General features: G+C 38.1%; 1 protein-coding gene across 2 annotated transcripts in view; it reads right to left on the reverse strand.

Moving 5' to 3' along the window:
• Prex2 (phosphatidylinositol-3,4,5-trisphosphate dependent Rac exchange factor 2) overlaps positions 1–20,337 on the reverse strand; it is a 311,821-nt gene that overhangs the window by 117,689 nt on the left and 173,795 nt on the right. For both annotated transcript variants that reach the window (XM_052175955.1, XM_052175956.1), the window contains 2 exons: positions 9,831–10,053; positions 9,133–9,340 (listed from right to left, as the gene is read on the reverse strand). In XM_052175955.1, coding sequence (XP_052031915.1) covers positions 9,133–9,340; positions 9,831–10,053 — 431 coding nt within the window. The remainder of the gene's footprint in view (positions 1–9,132; positions 9,341–9,830; positions 10,054–20,337) is intronic.

The raw sequence follows: 20,337 nt of genomic DNA on the forward strand, positions 1-20,337 counted from the left end.
TCCAACAAGCAGAGCAAGCAACCTCAACTGTAGTTTGCATTTTTCAGGGGTAGAAAGTGTATAGCTCTAGGGGCAGTTTCCCTGATTCTTTTCCTGATTATTTCTTAATTACTGATTGGCTAACAGTAAGAAGCTAATCATCAGGCAAAGGTACAGAGGCGAGATTTTCTGAGCAGGACAGGAAGAGAAGAAGAGAGGAATAAGAGTCAGACCAGGCACGGGCAGATGAGAAGTTGAGATGTGTAGGTTCCTCAGGGTACAGATAGTTTGCGGCCTCTGAAGCCTGTGGAGGTCAAGCAAGATGGGGCAGGATATTCTTCACCCCATTGTTGAGTTATCTGGTCAGTTTTAGGATATAAAGGTGTCTGGTGTTTTCATTTGTTGCATTAAGGTAGGCTGGAAGAGAAAGTGGGTAGCCAAAGGATCTGGCATGGAGAATCTGGCAGCATTTTGGGGAAAAACAAGGTAACTTTTGAGTGGAGCAAAGCCTTCTGGACAATAATAGCGGAGTGGACAATAATCAGAGCTAGCTGTGGAGTGGTTGGCTGGCAAGACAGCAATCTCAGAGCTCTGGCTTGGCAAAGGGGAGCCAGGATAAAGAGATAACCGAGCACGCACGGGCTGGCAAGAGCGAGGTCCGGAGAAGGTGAAGCGTGCACCTGGCAGACGCCCAGAGTCTAGCCGAACCAAGCATTCATAGGACCAAAGGAACTGAAGGGAGGAACAATATAAACAACATAAACCAACCAGTACCTCCAGAGCTCCCAGGGACTAAAGCACCAACCAAAGCGTGAACATGGAAGAACCCATGGCTCCAGCTGCATATGTAGCAGAGGATGGCCTTGTTGGACATCAAAGGGAGGAGAGGCCCTTGGTCCTGAGAAGGCTCAATGCCCCCGTATAGAGGAATGCCAGGACAGGGGAGTGCGAGTGGGTAGGTTGGTGAGCAGGGGTGTGTGTGGGGGGGATGGGATAGGGTGTTTTCATAGGGGAAACCAGGTAATGGGATAACATTTGAAATGTAAATACGTATCTAATACAAAAAAATACAAAAAAGAAAAATAAAACCCCTTTAAGTTCAAAGAATAAAATAAAATTACAGGCTACATGCAGCAAAGCTAGAATTCAACGAGATGCTCTTGGGAAGAGTCGTGAAGCAGCTAGAAAGGCACAGTTGATACTACAGCTAGCTATCTGAGTCTGTGTGCTCCACATCCATGGACTCAATCTACAATTACACATTAAAAATATTTCTTAAAAGATCCTACCTGCATTGCATGTGTGCAACATTTTCTGTTATTTCTTAGATAATAGAGTATGACAAGCACTTACTTGTGTTGAACATTATCAGGAATCTATAGGTGATTAGATATAAAAAAAAGGAAAAGAGTGATAGACAAATCTTTTGCCATTTTGCATACGGCATTAGAGCATCTTGAGATTTTGGTATTTGCCAACGTAATTTAACCATGATGCAATGCAGTGTTTGGTTTTAGCAGGGTACTAGGCAAATTTACCACATTGGATATCCCTGGCATCCGTTGAATGCAAGATATATCAAAAAGAGGCTCAGCTGGGCAACACAGGTGACACCAGTCACTGGTGATGATGGTGACATTATAGCATAACAGGCAGGGACATATTCTGAGGCATAACCAACATGCTAATAAGGTACTAAAAGTGGAGGAAAACAGACAGAAAGCAAAGGTAATATTTGGATTCTGGCTTGATAAGCTGAAAAGTTGAATAGCAATTTGTTGTCAGCCCCTAGTGGGGGGAGGGGTGAAATGGCTTAAACATGAGAAAATTACAATTGAGTCTTAGAAACACTTGAATCAGAGGTCATTTGGAGAAACCCTCTTATCCAGTCGCCACAGAGAACTGCAATAACCACATATGTCAATGAGGATAAAAACACAGTGCACCCACTACAGGAGCATGCGATGTGATTGTTGGGAAAGTACACTGCTGTTTGTACATCTACCAGCAAAATGGTTCAAACATAACCCCATCAAGACTGGAAGTACTTAAGTACTAACTTCCTGCTGGGCAGGAGCTCATCACTCAATCTTGGGGTGTCTGCTACTTCAAATCAAGGAAAGTCTCAGTTCCCATCTTTACCATGTGCGGCCCATAATCTCCTCATTTGCTGATCTATGCTAGGGACAATATGCAAGTTCTATTTTATAAAATTCCATGAAAAATTCTGGACCACTGATTTTCCTCTTACTTATATCTAAATGTAACCAACTACAAATGACTCATTTAAAGGCAAAAAACAATCACTTTCTAAGAGTGTAACAGAAACCACCAAGTCTTCATCAAATTGGTAATGTCCCCTTCTATCAGACTACTACCAAGAAAATGTATCTAGTTTCCATCTATATATCTTAAACTAAGTAAATATCTATGTGCTGATAGAAATATGATTTCTAGAAGAGATGGAGAGGTTGGGTACCCAAATATCAAAGTAATAAAACTTCAGTAATAGGTCCCTCATACAAATGGATAACCCTAGGAGGGCTGGCTAGCTACAAGATCTGAGGCAATTTCTCTATTGCTGTCTCAGCATCTGCTTCTTCACCATGACCAATAATAATCATTACATGGTGAGAAAATGATCTGGTAACAAGCCTCTTAAATAATTGGTTAAGCTCAGCAACATTGTAGCATCTCTGAATACTAAAGGCAACAGGGAACCCAGGCATTTAGACAACTATATTGTTTTAAAGAGATCATGCTGCAGATCAAATTATGTGGAAAATGTTTATATTTAGAATTAAATTACATGGTGTTCATGAAGAAGACCAAATTCACTTCTCCAGCTATTGTGTATTTCTTGTTGCTTTTCAAGTAAGCACATAAAGATTTTCACAATAACAGAATGGGGGACTTTCAATTGAAAATGTATCATTTTAATTAGTTTCAGTTCACTGAAACATAGCCATTGCTAAAACTAGTTCCTTAAATATAAGGATCAAAAACAAATGAAGCAATCCTTTAATTCACATTTTTTTCCTCTTAAAAATGTATCTACTTTCATTCCTGCCAGGGAAGCTGGTAGGCTGAACAGAGATCTCATCCACTTCCTCTGTTCTGTTCTTCCAGATCCAATCCCTCAAGCTCACCCTCAGCTTTGCAGAAGAACACATAAAGCAGCTTCACTCATCCCATATCTAGTTGACCCCACAGATCTTCCCTACTAACCTCCCTTGCCCAACTCATTGCATTACCCCAGGCCCCAACTCCAGCAGGGACTCCCTTGGAGGCCACAGGCCACGCTGGCCCGGGAAGAGGTGAACTAACTGAAAATGCTCTACCCTCTGCTGCTCCGGATCCACTCCTTCAATCTCATGCCCAGCTCTGCAGCAGACATCATTCTGATGTGGTTTCTCTGTACTCTGCCTCCATTTCCAAGACATTAAATAAGCAGCTCCCTTGCTTTCCTCAATCCTGTCATCCGTCCCATTCAGCTTTGTCTCTAAAGGCCAGCTTCCAATATTCAAAAACAAAGTTTACCTAGAAATCCTAGTATACACATGCATCAGGGCCCGAGTCGAGTTATCTACCAGGAAAAATACAAGCACCATACTCTCCTAAGAGCCAGCGAGGAAACAGAAACAAAGGGAATAAACACATATTCAACAAATAGAAAACCAGATATTAGTACCTAGAATTACAATCTTCCAGTTCCCATATGACTAGATACCAGAATAAATATATGATCAATAATAGCCAGGATAATATGTCTCCACTAAAGTTCAGAAACACTACCACAGCAGGTCCTTAATATTCTAATACAGCTGAAACATGAGAGGAAAAAAAAAAGACCTTAAAACAACCTATATAAATATGTTAATTCTAAAAAAAAAATCTCATAGCCCAAAATATCTAGGAAAAGACCAACCCAAGAATAATGGTAACAGAGAAAGGAGGAGAAATCTAGATCAAAGAAATATTTTTTTAAAGAATAATCAAAGAAAATTTCCCTAAGCTAATGAAGGAGATATCTATCTGGGTAAAAGATAGAGTCCAAAGATGCCAGTCTAGACTACTATAGCCAGCAAAACTTTCATTCACTGTAGATGAAGGAAATATAATATTCCAAAATGAAATCAAATTTAAGTTATATATCTCTAACTACAGCAGAAAACCAGTGGGAATAAATAATCGCAGAAAAACAAAATCAAAACAGGGAAACTGCGCATGCATGCACGTGTGCACTGACATACACACACACACACACACACACAGAGAAAGAGAGAGACCACCAACATCAACACAAAAAGATAATAGGAAACAATAAACACTTTTTACTCGTAGCTATCAGCATCAATCCCCCAATTAAAAGAAACAGAGAGAGAGAGAGAAAAAAGAGAGAGAGAGAGAGAGAGAGAGAGAGAGAGAGAGACTAACAGAACAGATACAGAAGCAGGATCCATCCTTCTGTGTATCCAAAAAACAAACCTTAACATCAAGGATAAATATTACCTCAAAAAAAAGGGTTAGAGAAAAGATAAATGGACCTAAGAAACAAACAAGCTGGTGTAACCATTTTAATATTTGAAAAAAATAGACTTCAAACCAAAATTAATCAAAAGATAGGGAAGAGCATTGCATACTCATCAAAGGAAAAATCCACTAAGAGGCCATTCTAATTCTTAACATCTATGCATGCAGCACAAGGGCATCCAAGTTGGTAAAATAAATAGTATCACAGCCTAAGTCACACTGACCATTCGCACTGATGGATGGTGGAAGACTTCCATATTCACGCTCACCAATAGACAAGTCTCCCAGAAAAAACAGTGAAGACTAGACCTGACATATAACAAATGGAACTAATGAATATTTACAGAAAATCTAACTCAAACACATCAGAATATACCTACTTCTCTGAACCTCAAGGAAATTTCTCCAAAACTGAAAACATAACTTGGACATAAAGCAAGTCTCAATAGATAAATTGAAATAATACCTTGCATCCTATCTGACCATGGATAAAGACTAGATATCAACAGCTGCAGAAGCAGGAGAAAACTAACAAACTAACAGAAACTAAACAACTCTTTGATGAATGAAAAATGGGTCCAAACATAAATTAAGAAAAGAACTAAATACCCTCCAGAATTGAATGAAATGAATACACAAAATATCTAAAGTTAAGGGAGACAGTGATTGTAGTTCTAAGACACAGTCCATAGAATTAAGAGCCTACATTAAAAAAATATATAAAATATAAAGCAATAAATAACTGGAGAAAAGTGGAGGTATCTTATATTGGCAACTTGACAGCATATCTGAAAAATCTAGAATAGAAGAAATTACATCCAAAAGAAGTACATAACAAGAAATAAAGAATAAATAAAATAGAAACAAACAAGCAAAACAATACTAAGAATGAATGAAACACAGAGTTGTTTCTTGAAAAAAATTAGTAAGAGTGACAAACCTTATCCAATTTTACTAAATGGAGAGAGATCATGCAAATTAACAATATTAGAAAAAAAAAGAGGGGGGGATAAAACAATAGACAACAAAAAACTCCAAAGAATAATAAAGACATACTTTAAAAACCTGTACTCTTCCAAGTTGGAAAATCTAAAAGAATTGATAATTATCCAGATAGGAATCACTTACCAAACTTAAATCAAGATTAGATAGGAATTTAAACTCACTATAACCTCTACAAAAATAGAAGTAGCTATTAAATGGCCCCCTGCAAAAAAAAAAAAAACCCAAAGCCACATGGTATTAGCACAGAATTCTACCAGAATTTCAAAGATCAATTAATGCCAATACTTCTTAAATTATTTCACAACATTGCAACAGAAGGAACACTGCACAATTCACTTTATGAAGTCCCAAGTTGCCTGCTATCCAAACCTCAAGACCCAACAAAAAAAAGGGAATTATAGACTAATTTCCCTTATAAAGTCAGATGCAAAAATTCTCAGGGACAGTTCAACATACATAAATCTACAAATATAACCCACCATACAAAAAAAGCTCACTATAAAACTACATAGTTATCTTATTTGATGGAGAAAAGGACTTTGAAGAAATCCAATACTGCTTCATGATCAAAACCCTGGAGAAATTCTGGATAAAATGAGGTGCGTCAACATAATAAAGGCCGTTTACAGCAATCCCATAGCCAACATCAATTTAAATGGAGAGAAATTAAAAGAAATTCCACTAAAATCTGGGCAAATAAAGAAAGGAAGGAAGGAAGGAAGGAAGGAAGGAAGGAAGGAAGGAAGGAAGAAGGAAGGAAGGAAGAAGGAAGGAGGGGGAGGAAGGAAGGAAGGAAGGAAGGAAGGAAGGAAGAAAGAAAGAAAGAAAGAAAGAAAGAAAGAGAGAGAGAGAGAGAGAGAGAGAGAGAGAGAGAGAGAGAAAGAAAGAAAGAAAGAAAGAAAGAAAGAAAGAAAGAAAGAAAGAAAGAAAGAAAGAAAGAAAGAAAGAAAGAAAGAAAGAAAGAAAGGGTTGCCCATTGTCTCCACACCTCTTCAGTTTAGTAACTGAAGAAGATCAAGGAGATACAATTTGGAAAAGAAGTAAAAATATGAGAAAATTGTGAATCTATCTACCTCAGACCCTGCTATACCACTCCTGGGTATATACTCAAAGTATGCTCCATCCTACTACAAGGATGCTCAATTATGTTGATAGCACTTTTATTCATAACAGCCAGAAACTGGAAACAACCTATATATCTATCAACTGAAGAATAGATATATAAATGGGTTATAGTTACACAATATAGTATTACTCAGTTTTTAAAAGAAATAACACCATGACATTTATAGGCAAATGGGTGGAACTAAAAAAATATCATCCTGAGTGAGGTGAGCTAGACACAGAAAGACAAACATAGTATGTAGTCACTTAAAAATGGATATTAGCTCTAAAGAGTAACCAGGTTCCAATCCATAGATGCAGAGAAACTAAGTAGCAAGGAGAACTCAAGTGGGGGAAGCATGAATCTGTCTACATGATATGCAGAAATTCCCAACCAAGACAATCCCAGCTAGAGACCCATGCCAGGAGTCAGAGGCCAGGACCCAGAGGCTGGAAAACCCAGAGACCTAGGATATACCCAAACATAAATGACAAAAAGAGAGATATATAGAATGATTCTTTGTTGTTGTTGTTGTTGTTGTTGTTTTAAGATTTAATCATTTATTATATACATTGTTCTGCCTGCATGTGTGCCTGCATCAGATTATGTTATAGATAGTTATGAGGCACCATGTGGTTGCTGGGAACTGAACTCAGGACCACTGGAAGAATATGCAGTGTTCTCAAACTTTGAGCCCCAGGAAATAATTATTAACCTCTTTCCAGTCCCATGAAATGATTCTTACTGATGTTCTGCTATACTCCTAGATTGGCGTCTCGCCCCATTGTCATTGGAGACATCATCCAGCAATCGATGGAAACAGATGCAAAGATTAGGTGGAAATTAGGAATTCTGATGAAGAGGGCGAGGAAGGATTGTAGGAGCCAGAGAGGCCAAGGACACCACAGGAAAACTCACAGAATCAATAAACCTGGGCTCACAGAGAATCACAGAGACTGATCTGTCAAACCGGGAGCCTCTGCATATATGTTATGGTTGTGTAGTTTGAGCTTCTTAACTGGTAATAGTTGGTGCAGGCACTGTCTCTGACCCATTTCCCCATACTGAATTGCCTTGCCCAACCTTAATATGAAGGGAGATGCATAGTCTTACTGCAACTTGATGTGCCATGTTTGGTTGATATCCCATATCCCTGGGAGGCCTGCCCTTTTCTGAGATTAAGTGGATTGGGTGGGGGCAGGGGTGGGGAATGGGAGGACAGGAGGGAGGGAAAATTTCAGTTGGGATGTAATATATGAGGATAAATTAAAATATATGAAAATGAAGGGTGGAATATGTTCTAAATATTTTGCATCTAAGCAGAGTTGTTCATGGAACTCTAGGATGATGTATGTATGGAAAGTATTTACTTCACATTTGCTAGCAATTCAACCACTTCATAAAGCATATAGGATAAGGGCCTCCATATAATTTTTGGAATCTCATAAGGTCTAAAAATATTGAATAATGTCTACTTCTTGACAACACAAGCAAGTACAATCTATACTATGTTGATTACTTTGCTTATTAATTTCTATATTTTCAATATATTGAAATTTACTACTACTACTACTATACATTTACTTCTTTGCCTGAGAAATTGAACTTTTCGGAACCCCACTTTTTCTCCAAGGTAGTAAACTGCTAGATGGAGACATAATCACAATCACATACCAGAATGTGACATGTTCCCCTGTGGAGCATAGGCATCCTAAGTATCAAATGAAGAGAAGTCAGTGAGTCTGGTTACAAAGGACCTTGTGAACTGCCTCCATCTAATCTTGGCTAAACTTCCAAATTATTGTTCCATTAATTCAGTCAGACGGGGAAAAAAGAATTGATCTTAGAAACACATAGTTTCGCTTTAACTTATTTAATACATGCAAAGCATTTGCTATGTTATACTATGTGCCGCATATGAACATCTCTGCAAGAGACATACTCAAATATTGTTGCCTGAACTGCAAAAGAGAGCCCAAGGAAATGGCCATACCCTCTTAGGACACTGTTGAGTGAACCTCTTGGGTACTTGGAATTGGACAGGAGGTCTCATGTATATAGGTAAATGTTCTACCACTGATCTATACCCCTGAGGGCCTTTTTTTTTAAATCACTTTATAGGTTGAGACAGTCTTGCTAAGTTGCCCAGACTGGTCTTCAGCTCCCTATGTAGCACATGTTAGCCTTGACCTTGTGATCCTTTCGCCTTGGCTCCATAAGTAGCTGGGCCTACAGACTTGTGCAGTGGGCCCACCTTTGAACACAGTCTAGTGTAATGTTTTGTAATAAGACTTGGTGTTCTCCTTGGGTCATTCCTTCTCTTGAAATTAAATGATTATTTAACATTCCTATCCATATGAATTGTCATTTTATGGCATTTATAAGGTAGAGCAGCAAAGATCTTTATGGTCAGCACAAAAACTGTCACAATAATGGACATAATTTTCAAAAACAATGCCTTGCATAACTCTTGTTTTTGCAAACTTCTGTGCATGGCATAGCATACTTACTCATCAATTTGACAAACGCACATCTCCACCTCCTTCAGTGCAGTCTGGAGCTTGCCCAGGAGTTTGTGATAAATATCTTGAGTTTCTAAGTCTCCTTCTTTCAGCAAATACCGGAGGCCATGGCCATCCTTGTGTCCCAGCGACAGGCCCGAAGGGGCCGCCATGGTTGTGATTGTATGCTGAATGTACACCATGGAGCTCAGCTTCCCTGAGGAGTTGAAATCATTCCATCATTTAAGTTCTGCTTATGGAGTCCAGCACATTTTAGAAGACCAAGCTCATGTATAAGAAAATGTCAATTCAAAGTTAAACTCAATTCAGAAGTTAAAATTTGTGAGGCATTGTTATTAAATCTTATAAATATAGTTAATTTGCTTGTACTGTTGCAATGATTCACCCTTATGCACCCTTCTCCTGTACCTCCTATACTGTTCTCAAAGCTATAGAATCATTTCAGGTAAGAACTTTTCACAGCAAATAAACCACGTACATAAGAAAAGCAAGAGCCATTGCCCTTCTTCAAGGGAAATAACTAAAAGCGTCAACTGGTTTTATATATTTATATGAAATAATCTAAGCCAGGAATCCTTTCCTTACAAAAACACTGGCTTCCTTGCACACTGGGAATCAACCAAATTTTATGCAGGCATAGCTAGCTATACATTTTTTAAATTCACATTCATGTCTTGACAAATTACCTGGCTCCGCAGATTTATTTTCTTTATCATGGGAGTTATGTTTCCTACTATCTAGCTGCACACCAAAGGCACTACCCAGGGAAGCTGATGTTTTTGGATAAGAAACTTCCATCACGTTGACATGGCAGTTGGTTGGGCAGAAGTCACTGCTGTGCAGCGGGGAGATCTTAGGTTTGGCCTGCTTAAAGGTGGGCCAGGCTCTGTTCCTCAGCACTCGAGAGAACTGTAAGTAAAAGAAGTGGGAACCAGTTGAACTCACAGCAATGATTCAGACTTCTCAACTGCATCCTCCCTAACAAAGGAAAATTAAGGCATGTCTATACAAACAAGATAAGAATAAATTGTAATACTGGAATTTATTTCAAAATCAAAATATTCAAATAAAGCAAAGTATATAGGCAGCAACTGTGTATGGCTCAGTAATGCTTGAAGGGTGAGTTAGATGTTAGAATGAAACTCAGTGACATAAAACTTCATAGCACTTGGTCCCATGGGTCCCAGGAGCTGAGAGAGCCTAATAGAAAGGCTTGCTAGAAGGCACTCTAGAGCAGCAAACAGAGTTTTCCAACAAGGCAAGAAATTAAAACTGTATAGTTAGCCACCTATAGACGGTCAAGGGTAGAAGATGGGATTATCCCAAGAACCACCAGAAAGCCACTCAAAGCAGGAGTCTGCAAACCCAGCAGCAAGCCGTAGAGGTGTTGGCCCAGAGTGGCAAGATAGCTGGGCTTCCCATATATCCTGCCAGATGGCTGGGCTTTGTAAGGGGCCAGCAGCTTTTTGGCTTCTATGATAAGGGAGCTGATTGTCATTTATCTTAGAAAAATCTCTACAATTGTGATTATTGGGTCCAAAGTGCTTTTTCTCTTGAAATTATAGCTAGAAAAAGTAAAAAAATTGTTTGGTTTAAATTTATAAGAATTGTGTAGCCACTTCATTTTGTGTCTGATTGGTCTTAAAAGTACAAATATGTTTTCCATGTCTTGGCAATACAGTATTGGCTTATAAGCTATTGGGCATGATTAAAAATTGTAATGTTGATTACAAGAAAGTTAGCTTAAAACTGGTAACTCAGGGTTGGAATCATTTTAACACATAGCATGAACCAACTCAGGATACTTCTAAAACAGGGTACTTCTAAATTGGCATATTTTATGTAATTCTTATACTAGAAATTAGACTTATAAAGGATAAGTTTTAAAACAATGTCTCTTTAATGAGGTATTAAAAGTTGCACAGTCATACATTCATATGTAAGATCTGGCAGCCAAACTTGTAAAAGTCATGCTTTTGGTATTGATTCTAAAGAGAATGGATTGTTGAAAATTGGGTTTTGTTTTCCAAAGTTGTAGTTATGCTCTAATGTTGTAAGAGAAACTTAAAAATTATGGTTAAATTGCCAGGGTTCTATTGACTGCAGTTTACAATTTGATCATAAGCTCAAGATTTTAACCCATATTTGTAATTAAGAAAAGATCCTGTAAGCAGAAGTTGCTGCTTTGCAGGAGACCTCCGTAAATATTTACATTTGAGTTAATGCAAAGCTCAGAGCTGCCTCAGTGAGGCTTGTGTGGCACTGCTTTTGTCTTGCAAACTCCACCTAGGAAGTTTCTGGCCAGAACAGCAGTATTTTTTTTATTTGATATATTTTTTATTTACAGTTCAAATGATTTCCCCTTTTCTGGCCCCCCACTCCCAGAAAGTCACATAAGCCCTCTTCCCTCCCCCTGTTCTCCCATCCACACCTTCCCACTTCCCTATTCTGGTTTTGCCCTATATTGCTACACTCAGTCTTTCCAGAACCAGGGGCCACTCCTCTGTTCTTGTACCTCATTTGATGTGTGGATTATGTTTTCGGTATTCCAATTTTCTAGGCTAATATCCACTTATTAGTGAGTGCATACCATGATTGATCTTTTGAGACTGGGTTACCTCACTTAGTATGATGTTCTCCAGCTCCATCCATTTGTCTAAGAATTTCATGAATTCATTGTTTCTAATGGCTGAATAGTACTCCATTGTGTAGATATACCACATTTTTGCATCCATTCTTCTGTTGAGGGACACCTGGGTTCTTTCCAGCTTCTGGCTATTATAAATAGGGCTGATATGAACATAGTAGAGCATGTGTCCTTATTACATGCTGGGGAATCCTTTGGGTATATGCCCAGGGGTGGTATAGCAGGATCCTCCAGAAGTGATGAGCCCAGTTTTCTGAGGAACCACCAGACTGATTTCCAGAGTGGTTGTATCAATTTGCAACCCCATCAGCAGTGGAGGAGTGTTCCTCTTTCTCCACATCCTCGCCAATACCTGCTGTCTCCTGAATTTTTAATCTTAGCTATTCTGATGGGTGTAAGGTGAAATCTCAGGGTTGTTTTGATTTGCATTTATCTAATGACTAATGAAGTTGAGCATTTTTTAAGATGCTTCTCAGCCATCTGAAGTTCTTCAGGTGAAAATTCTTTGTTTAGTTCTGTACCCCATTTCTTAATAGGGTTATTTGGTTTCCTGGAGTCTAACTTCTTGAGTTCTTTGTATATATTGGATATTAGCCCTCTATCTGATGTAGGGTTGGTGAAGATCTTTTCCCAATTTGTTGGTTGCTTATTTGTCCTTTTGATGGTATCCTTTGCCTTACAGAACGTATTAACAGATCTAGCCAGGTATTGTTCAAAATAAAGTTCAAACTTTACATCCATGAAAGGTTAATAAGGCTATGTAGAACTTATGAAGTCATTAAATTCTGGCCTGCCTACTTCATACAGAATTATTATGGATTTGGAAGGTTGATTTTTCCTTTGTACCCTGATAATGGCAAAGGGTGAGCTAGTTTAAAGTTTTCCTTTTAGTGAGCTAATTTTAAAGAACCAATGAAGTAATGTCATTTGAAAGTTTTTCTTTAAGGAATGGCTAATAAAATGAGAAAAAAATGTTTTGTGTCTGTTTCAATACAAGAAGCAAAGACTTTAAATCTTTCAGTGGGTATTATTCATGGAATTTTATTACAGGCCTTTGCTCTTATAATGGGCTTTAAAAATTTTGGAGTAGTTGTTTCTCCAGAAAAGATTCAAAGGTAATATATCAATTATATCATAAACAAATTGGCACAGAAAATTCAAATAAGAAAAGATAATTAACTTACTTTAAATGATTTTCAAAAGTTGTAAGGAGATATTAATTGGCTAAGACCTCACCTTAAGCTCATCACTGGAGGACTTAAGCCTCTGATGGTCTCAAAGGGGATCAAATTAACTCATGAGAGACAAATAGCTTTGCAGATAGTAGAGGAAGCTACTGTAATCAATTCCTGGTTATTTGTGTTATGTGTTCACAGCAGTTCCTTGACAAAGGGAGCATTAGTGTGGATTCATCCTTTCTCATCTCCAACTCAAGTTTTAACATCCTACTATGAAGCTATTGCTGTGTTAATAAAGAATTGTAGGATAGAATCATGAAAGTATTTTGAAAAGGATGTCTTAAGAACCTGATGAAATATTTGTTCCTTGTTTCAAACATCAATTAAATTGGTTATTGCATAATATTGATATTAGATGGCAAACTTTTAGGCAAAATTGATAATTGTTATCCAAAAGGCAAGTTGTTAAAATTTGCTTCCATGCATGCTTTCATATTTCCTGTAGATTTATGCATGCATTCCATAATGCATCTACTGTATTTATAAATAGCTCTTCTATTGGAGAGAAACTTATGTAATTGGATTACATGTTTATTCTTTTGAGTTTCCCCTGCTTTAGCACAGATAATTAAATTGTATGCTGTAGCTGCTATCTTTAAAATGGTAAAAGATTAAGCTTTTAATGTGTCTACTGATAGCCTATATATATCATGGTTTACAATTGCTTGAAGTTATTCCTTTTTAGATACTGCTTATTCTTAAATTTTTCAATTATTTATGTAAATACAACTCAAGTTAAGAAAAGTTACTGTCCTTTAAAGGACTGTCTTTTGGACATTTAAGAGTTCATTCTGGGGCTGTAGAGATGGCTCAACAGTTAAGAACACTGACTGCTCTTCTAGAGGTCCTAAGTTCAATTCACAGCAACCACATGTTGGTTCACAACCATCTATAATGAGATCTGACACCTTCTTTTGGTGTGTCTGAAGACAGTAATAGTGTACTTATACATAATAAATTAATAAATTTTTAAAAATGAGCTCATCCTATTTTATCTGGTTAAGACCCCTTAAGGTAATTCCACAAGAGATTTGTAACCCAGACAGAGTATAGGCTATACATAGGAGCAATTGGCCATGCAATCATACTCTGGCTTGAGACAATAATTTGCCATTTTTAGAGAATGTGTACATCAAATTGTAAAGACTTGTTCTCAGTGTCCTCAGTTCCTACCTGTACCACAAAATGGTGTTAATTCTAGAGGACTTAATCAATTATTACAAATGAATGGTATTCATATTTCTGATTATAGAAAAGTAAAATATGTACATGTGACTAACAATACCTTTTCAGGCTTTTTGGTTGCAACTGCTTTAACAGGAAAAGCAACTAAAAATGTAATTAGTCATTGCCTACATTATTTTCTATGCTTGGTGTTCCAACTCAGATTAAAATAGATGATGGAACTGGTTATTTATTACAGTCAAGCATTTGAAATATCTTGACAACAATTTAATGTCAACCATATTACTGGGATTCTTTATAATTCTCAAGGACAAGGTACTGTGGAACTTTAAAACAGTATTCTCTTTAAAAAACAAAAAAGGGTGAATTATATCCCTGTGCACATTATTTAAATTATGCTTTTTATTTTTAAAATTTTAAAAATGGATGTCAAGGAACTATTTGCTGAGTGTCTATGGCATCCTACAATTAGGCATACTTATGCTTAGGTGAAATCCAGTTATTGGCGTGTGGCATGATCCTGATCATGTATTTATTATGGGGAAGAAGGGATGTTTGTAGTTTTTTCCACAGAATGATGCGGGAGCATGCTAGCTGCCAGATTGATTGGTGTGGCCTGCTGAAGATAATGCTGACCTATGACCTTGCTGAGTACCCAGACAGTGGTGACAGGAAAGCTGGGTGTATGTTCTTGACCCTCCTTTACTTGCCTATGTCCCAGATAGACAAGCTGCCTTGCTTCAAGCTCTTAGACCTTGTGGGACAGAGAACATGGAGATTGTGAAAACTGACTTAGAAAAATTAATCAAAAGAAGGAGTTATAATGATTCTTCTTCCTTTAATGTAACCAGTGATTCTGACTCAATCATGGACTGATCTAGAAATAAATCCAATATAGGAGATTCCAATTATGAAGATGGTTAAATATCCGCCAGTTGTGGAAATTTGGAGCATAGCTTCTGCTGTTACCTGAGAAAGTAACAGTTTTCTGTCAATTCTCAAAGCCACCTCCCACACACCCTTGGCCTGGCTTTGTGTCTGATAGCTGCTAATTTGCAACTGAATCGGATACCTGGGACATACCCACAGACAATTTTAATCCTGTTCTCTCTTAACTTTTGACTTTGTATTTTAAGCATGTTGGTTGCCTCCACACAAGATGGCTCTCAGCAAAGCTCAGGGACTCACCATGGCAGTTTTCCATTGCTATGAAGAAATGCAGTAAGTGGATATTTGTTGGTCTGAATGGGAAAAAGGTGTGATATGAGGGCCAGCAGTCAGAGATGGGCAACTGATGTTCTATGACTCTTATTGACCCAAGACAGAGGCATGTGCCCAAAGGCTCTGTTTGCTCATAATAAACACTAAAAGGCCATGTTTATATAAAAAAAAAAGCACAGGCAAGCTGCACATGTCCTCCGGGACGGGTAAGAGAGAGTCTAGATTCAGACCTAAGACAGACTTGATCATGGCACATAAGTAAATCTTATGTGTCCCAGTCCAGCTAACTTTTAATAAAAAAGAAAGGGAGGAATTGTGCCCTGCCACCCCTCCAGCCTTAAGTTGACAAAACTCCACACAGTTTTTACACCTTGCTGGAGCCAGCTTCTGGCCTCACTGCATTTGCATTTCCCTGCCAGAGCCTTGAGGAGTTGACTGCCTACTGAGCTGCCTTTGCAAAAGAATCCAGCAGGAATAAAGCAACAGAATTCAGCTGAAACAAAGTATGGGCCTTTGTCTAATAAACTCAGAACTCAAAATTAAACATTGGGCCTTGATCAGAAAAACTTTGTTTTGGTTCCTTATTTCTCTCTCCCTCCCATCCTTTCTATTACAGCCCCAGCCTTCCTTCCAGGTGACCTCAGTTCTCCACAGCCACAAGTGGGTACACATGACCCACTCACTCTAGGATTTCTACAAGACTTTTGGTAGATTTTTCTTTTTCATTGCCAGACATGTTGTCTTTGGTAGTTTTGGGATCTAGAAAGTCATCAAGGGTCTTCTTTGAATTCTAGGCCAGCTTCCATTTCCTTGGCTACAACTTATAGAGCACTTACAGACTTTCACTCTTGCTCAGGCAGCAGAAGGAAACTTCCATAAGGTGACAGTCTTGTGTATAAGAAGCAGACAAGTCAAAGAGCCCAACTGAATTGTGGTTTCAAGGGTCTTTGATGTGCAGTGGCTTTGGTAACAAGGACTGGATATGATGTTTGGAAAGTTAGCATATTATCTTTTAGTAAGAAGGATATTTGGATTAAATAACCCTGTCTTCTTTCTGAAACCATAACCATGATCCTGCTTTCTCATGCTATAAACTGATTGATAATTTTGGCTTTGAAAAGAACAAGAATTAAGACCAACACTGGTCACTTTGTGACACTTTAAGTTCAGTGGTAATATAAAACCTCATATTCTATAAGATCACTGTTGGGATAGAAGCCTCTCTTTTATATATACACAGGTATATAACTATATACACACATATGTATGATATGCAGGTTAAACCATTTGTATAGTATTTCTAGCTAGCTCAGTCAAACAGTATAATGGGAATCAGAATGAAGCTGGACTTAAGTGCAGGAAATTATTAACAAGATTCCCACCAAACTGGATGACTGTGTACACTGAAAAGAACCAAGGACCTTGAGGGATTCTGAATCTAGATCCTCATTTTAATAATAAACTTTCTGCCAAGATAGGGCTAGATGCAAAAGTTCAGCACCGAGTTCTGCCTACTCTCACTTCAAGATTAAAGTCTTAGCTGAGACTGCATGGCATACACAGGCATAGGAGTAAATTTTGTTATTTCATGATAGAAACCAATTATCCATCTGGTCAGAAACAGAGAGGGAAGTATCTAGGCCTCTGAGCTAAACATTGGAGACACAACTCCTATCCTATGAAGTACACGCTCTAGGAATAGAACAGGTAAACACTGTGGATATTGTTATACAGAATAACCATTAAGGTACAATCATATGTACCACAAATACAGACATATGAAATGATACACATGTAACAAACACATACTTGATATATAAGGTGGGTGATCAAAGATGTTGATAAAGTCTGAGAAGATAATGGACATGGTGACCAAGAATTAGAGGTGGGAGTAGGTACTAGGGTGATTAGAGATGGTAGGTTTGGTGACAGTGAGGTAGAATCTCAGATTAGTATCATAACATAAATCCCTTACTCCATACCTGGAAAGAAATCATAGCCCTAGGTTGGGATGTTCCTGAATTAATTCAAAAGTATCACAGAATAAGCAACTCTGTCAAGTCTATCTATAGAAGCAAGAACCTTAGGAAATCAGTGCTGTCTCCTATCCTAGGATGCCTAGTATGAATGTCATGCATGTGCCAAATACATGTGTCAGAAGCACAAGTCAGAGTCTAATTTAGGTGTGATTTTAGGCGATTTTGAAGACTTGTGTCTTCCCTAGACTAGGTTTCTAGACTCCACAGTAACAGCTTTCAAAAAGAAAATCCTAAAAGAAGGAAGAATCAGCTTAAGAACCAATTGTGGTGCATCTGTAAGACCATAATCTGTGCCATGTGGTAACAAACTTCAACCTGCCTAACATTGTAGCAATATTAAATGAAACACCACATTTACCTGGAAAGAAGGATTAAATCTCTTTTTCCCCAAAGGAAATTTGGTAATTTTCAATAAAGAGATATACTGGTCTGGGTGATCTGTGAAGGACAGAATGTTAGGCCTACTGTGGAACACAAAGCCTAAAATTATTGCTACCTTTATCCATTTATTGATGAATTAGGATCTGAGTCTTCAGGGGGTTGGTTCCAGGATATGGTAGGGATACGGAAAATCAAAGATGTTTAAATCTCCTATATAAAGTGGCATAGCACTTAGATATGATTTTGTATTTTAATATTTACATTTACTCATTAGTTTGTGTGTGTGTGTGTGTGTGTGTGTGTGTGTGTGTATGTGTGTGTGTGTTCCAGAGATCAAAAGAAACTAAAATGCTTAACAGGCACAATTTTTCTTATAAACAATCTCAGTCCTTATACAACATTAAAATCATCCTTATGTTGCTTATATATTGTCTAGAACAATAGAGGTGCTATATAAGAATGTGTTATAAATCATTTTTAAAATTTGGTTATTTTATTTTTCAAAATGCTTTTGATCTGCAGTTGGTTGACTCTGGATGTGGAAGCACAGATGTGAAAATATGGAATTTACCTAATAGAAAGATGGTGTAAGCCTGAGACAGAGGAGACACCAGACAGGGAACATTGTGAGGGGTGAGATGGGGACTTTGTTGAAAACATGTGAGGGTTGAGATGTTCATTCGTTTGTTAACCTCACATGGAGAAGCCAGTAGACCAGGATGCTGAGATCACCTAGGGAGGCAGAATGAAAGGACATCAAGTGCTGATCCCTGGAGACTGTCATTGTAAAGGACAGAGGACAAGGAGAAACAAGTTCTAAGTTCCATAGAACTGCTAAAATGGGGGTGGAGGGAGTCAAGGTCAGCTGTAGCAGGTTCTGTTGAATAATAAAATTAGTTCAATGGGCTTAGACTAAAATCTAGCCATTTTTTTTGACAGGGCACGAATCTGAGCCCAGTTAAGAGTGCTGAGGACAGCACCCTGAGGGCTCTGGATAGCTCCTTCCAGGAAGGAGATGAAAGAACCAAAAGGTGGGTGAGGCCATGGCAGAGGGCAAAGGAAAGCACCTTGATAAAGCAGGTGACAATGAAGCAACACTTGTGAACTGACAGGAACAGACAGTTCCTGCCCACAGAACTTCAGGTGCTTTATGCACTAAAAGCTAATCCGCGTTTAAATCCAATACAGTCATTTAACCAATACAAAAGTCAATTATTACTAAGCAGATGTCTCCCATTTCAATTCAGTGTAAAATGCTTTGCCATGGAGTTAGGAAGAAGAATTTATAGTATATCATCCTTTTAGAAAAGGAGGGCGAAGAAATTTACATACAATTTCATGAAATCCATGTGTCAGTTTGAGGATTACTTACATGTAGCTCATGAAATGGAAGAAAAATTCAAAGTAATCTTTCCAATTCTTGTGGTGAGATTTTTTAGGCAAATACGAAGCACCTCTAGGAAGCTCATAAAGAACTCCCAACACTCACAATAAAACTCGTTTTTTCAACTAGGACACTGGCTGTAGTTACTAGGAATGGTTCTCAGCACAATATAAGAAAAGTGTGTCCCTAAAGCAAGGCATAATTTTATACCTGAACCAATCACAATTCTGCTACATAGAGAATAAATTCCTGCTTGGGATTCATTCAGTCATCCAGGATGCTCCTGCCTTATCTCATACACGGGCAGAAACCCACTTTACGGCCCATGGGAAACATGTATAATCGCAGGCTATAACAACTATTGGAATTGATTGGTTCTTAAGTTTTAAAATCTGAACTGTTTAGAGTCAGAACAAAGTAAAGCCAGCCTAAGATCTTTAGCTTCCATTGATACGCTTCATTACTTTATCTAAAAGTTTTTAAGTTTAAATATATTTTGACTATGTTTTCCCTTCCCAAGTCTCCCCATCCATATCGTCTTCCCTTCCGCATTTGCCTAACTTTAAGTTCTTTTTCAAAAAACAAAAACCCAATATAACAATAAAAGCCCACTTAAAACAAGAGAACAAAATAAAACAACACCCAAATAGAATAAAACAAACAACAACAGCAACATCCACCAAAGTGTAATCAAATAAAAGCACACAGAGCGAAAAGTGTGGAGCTCATGTGTTGGTCGAGTACTCTGAAGTCTGCCATGAAGCGGTTGCCACGCCCGGGGACATTCCATTGGACCGGCAGGCTCTCCCTCTCCCTTCGCCTGTTACCCTAACCCTGGTGGCTAGGTCTTCATACATTATTTTAAAATATAATAAAATGAAATATAATAAGATAAACCAAACTATTATATCAAACTTGGACAAGATAACCCTGCAGAAGGAAATGAGCTCCAGAGAAGGAACAGAAGCAGAGTTGCACTACTTTGCACACTCAGGAAGCCCATAAAAACATGAAACTGGAAGCCACAGTTACTACATGCAGAAGACCTGGTCCAGACCCACTCAGTCCTGCAAGTGTTTCAGTTTCTATGACCTCATA

This window comes from Apodemus sylvaticus, chromosome 3, assembly GCF_947179515.1.
Source record: "Apodemus sylvaticus chromosome 3, mApoSyl1.1, whole genome shotgun sequence".
Lineage (NCBI taxonomy): Eukaryota > Metazoa > Chordata > Mammalia > Rodentia > Muridae > Apodemus > Apodemus sylvaticus.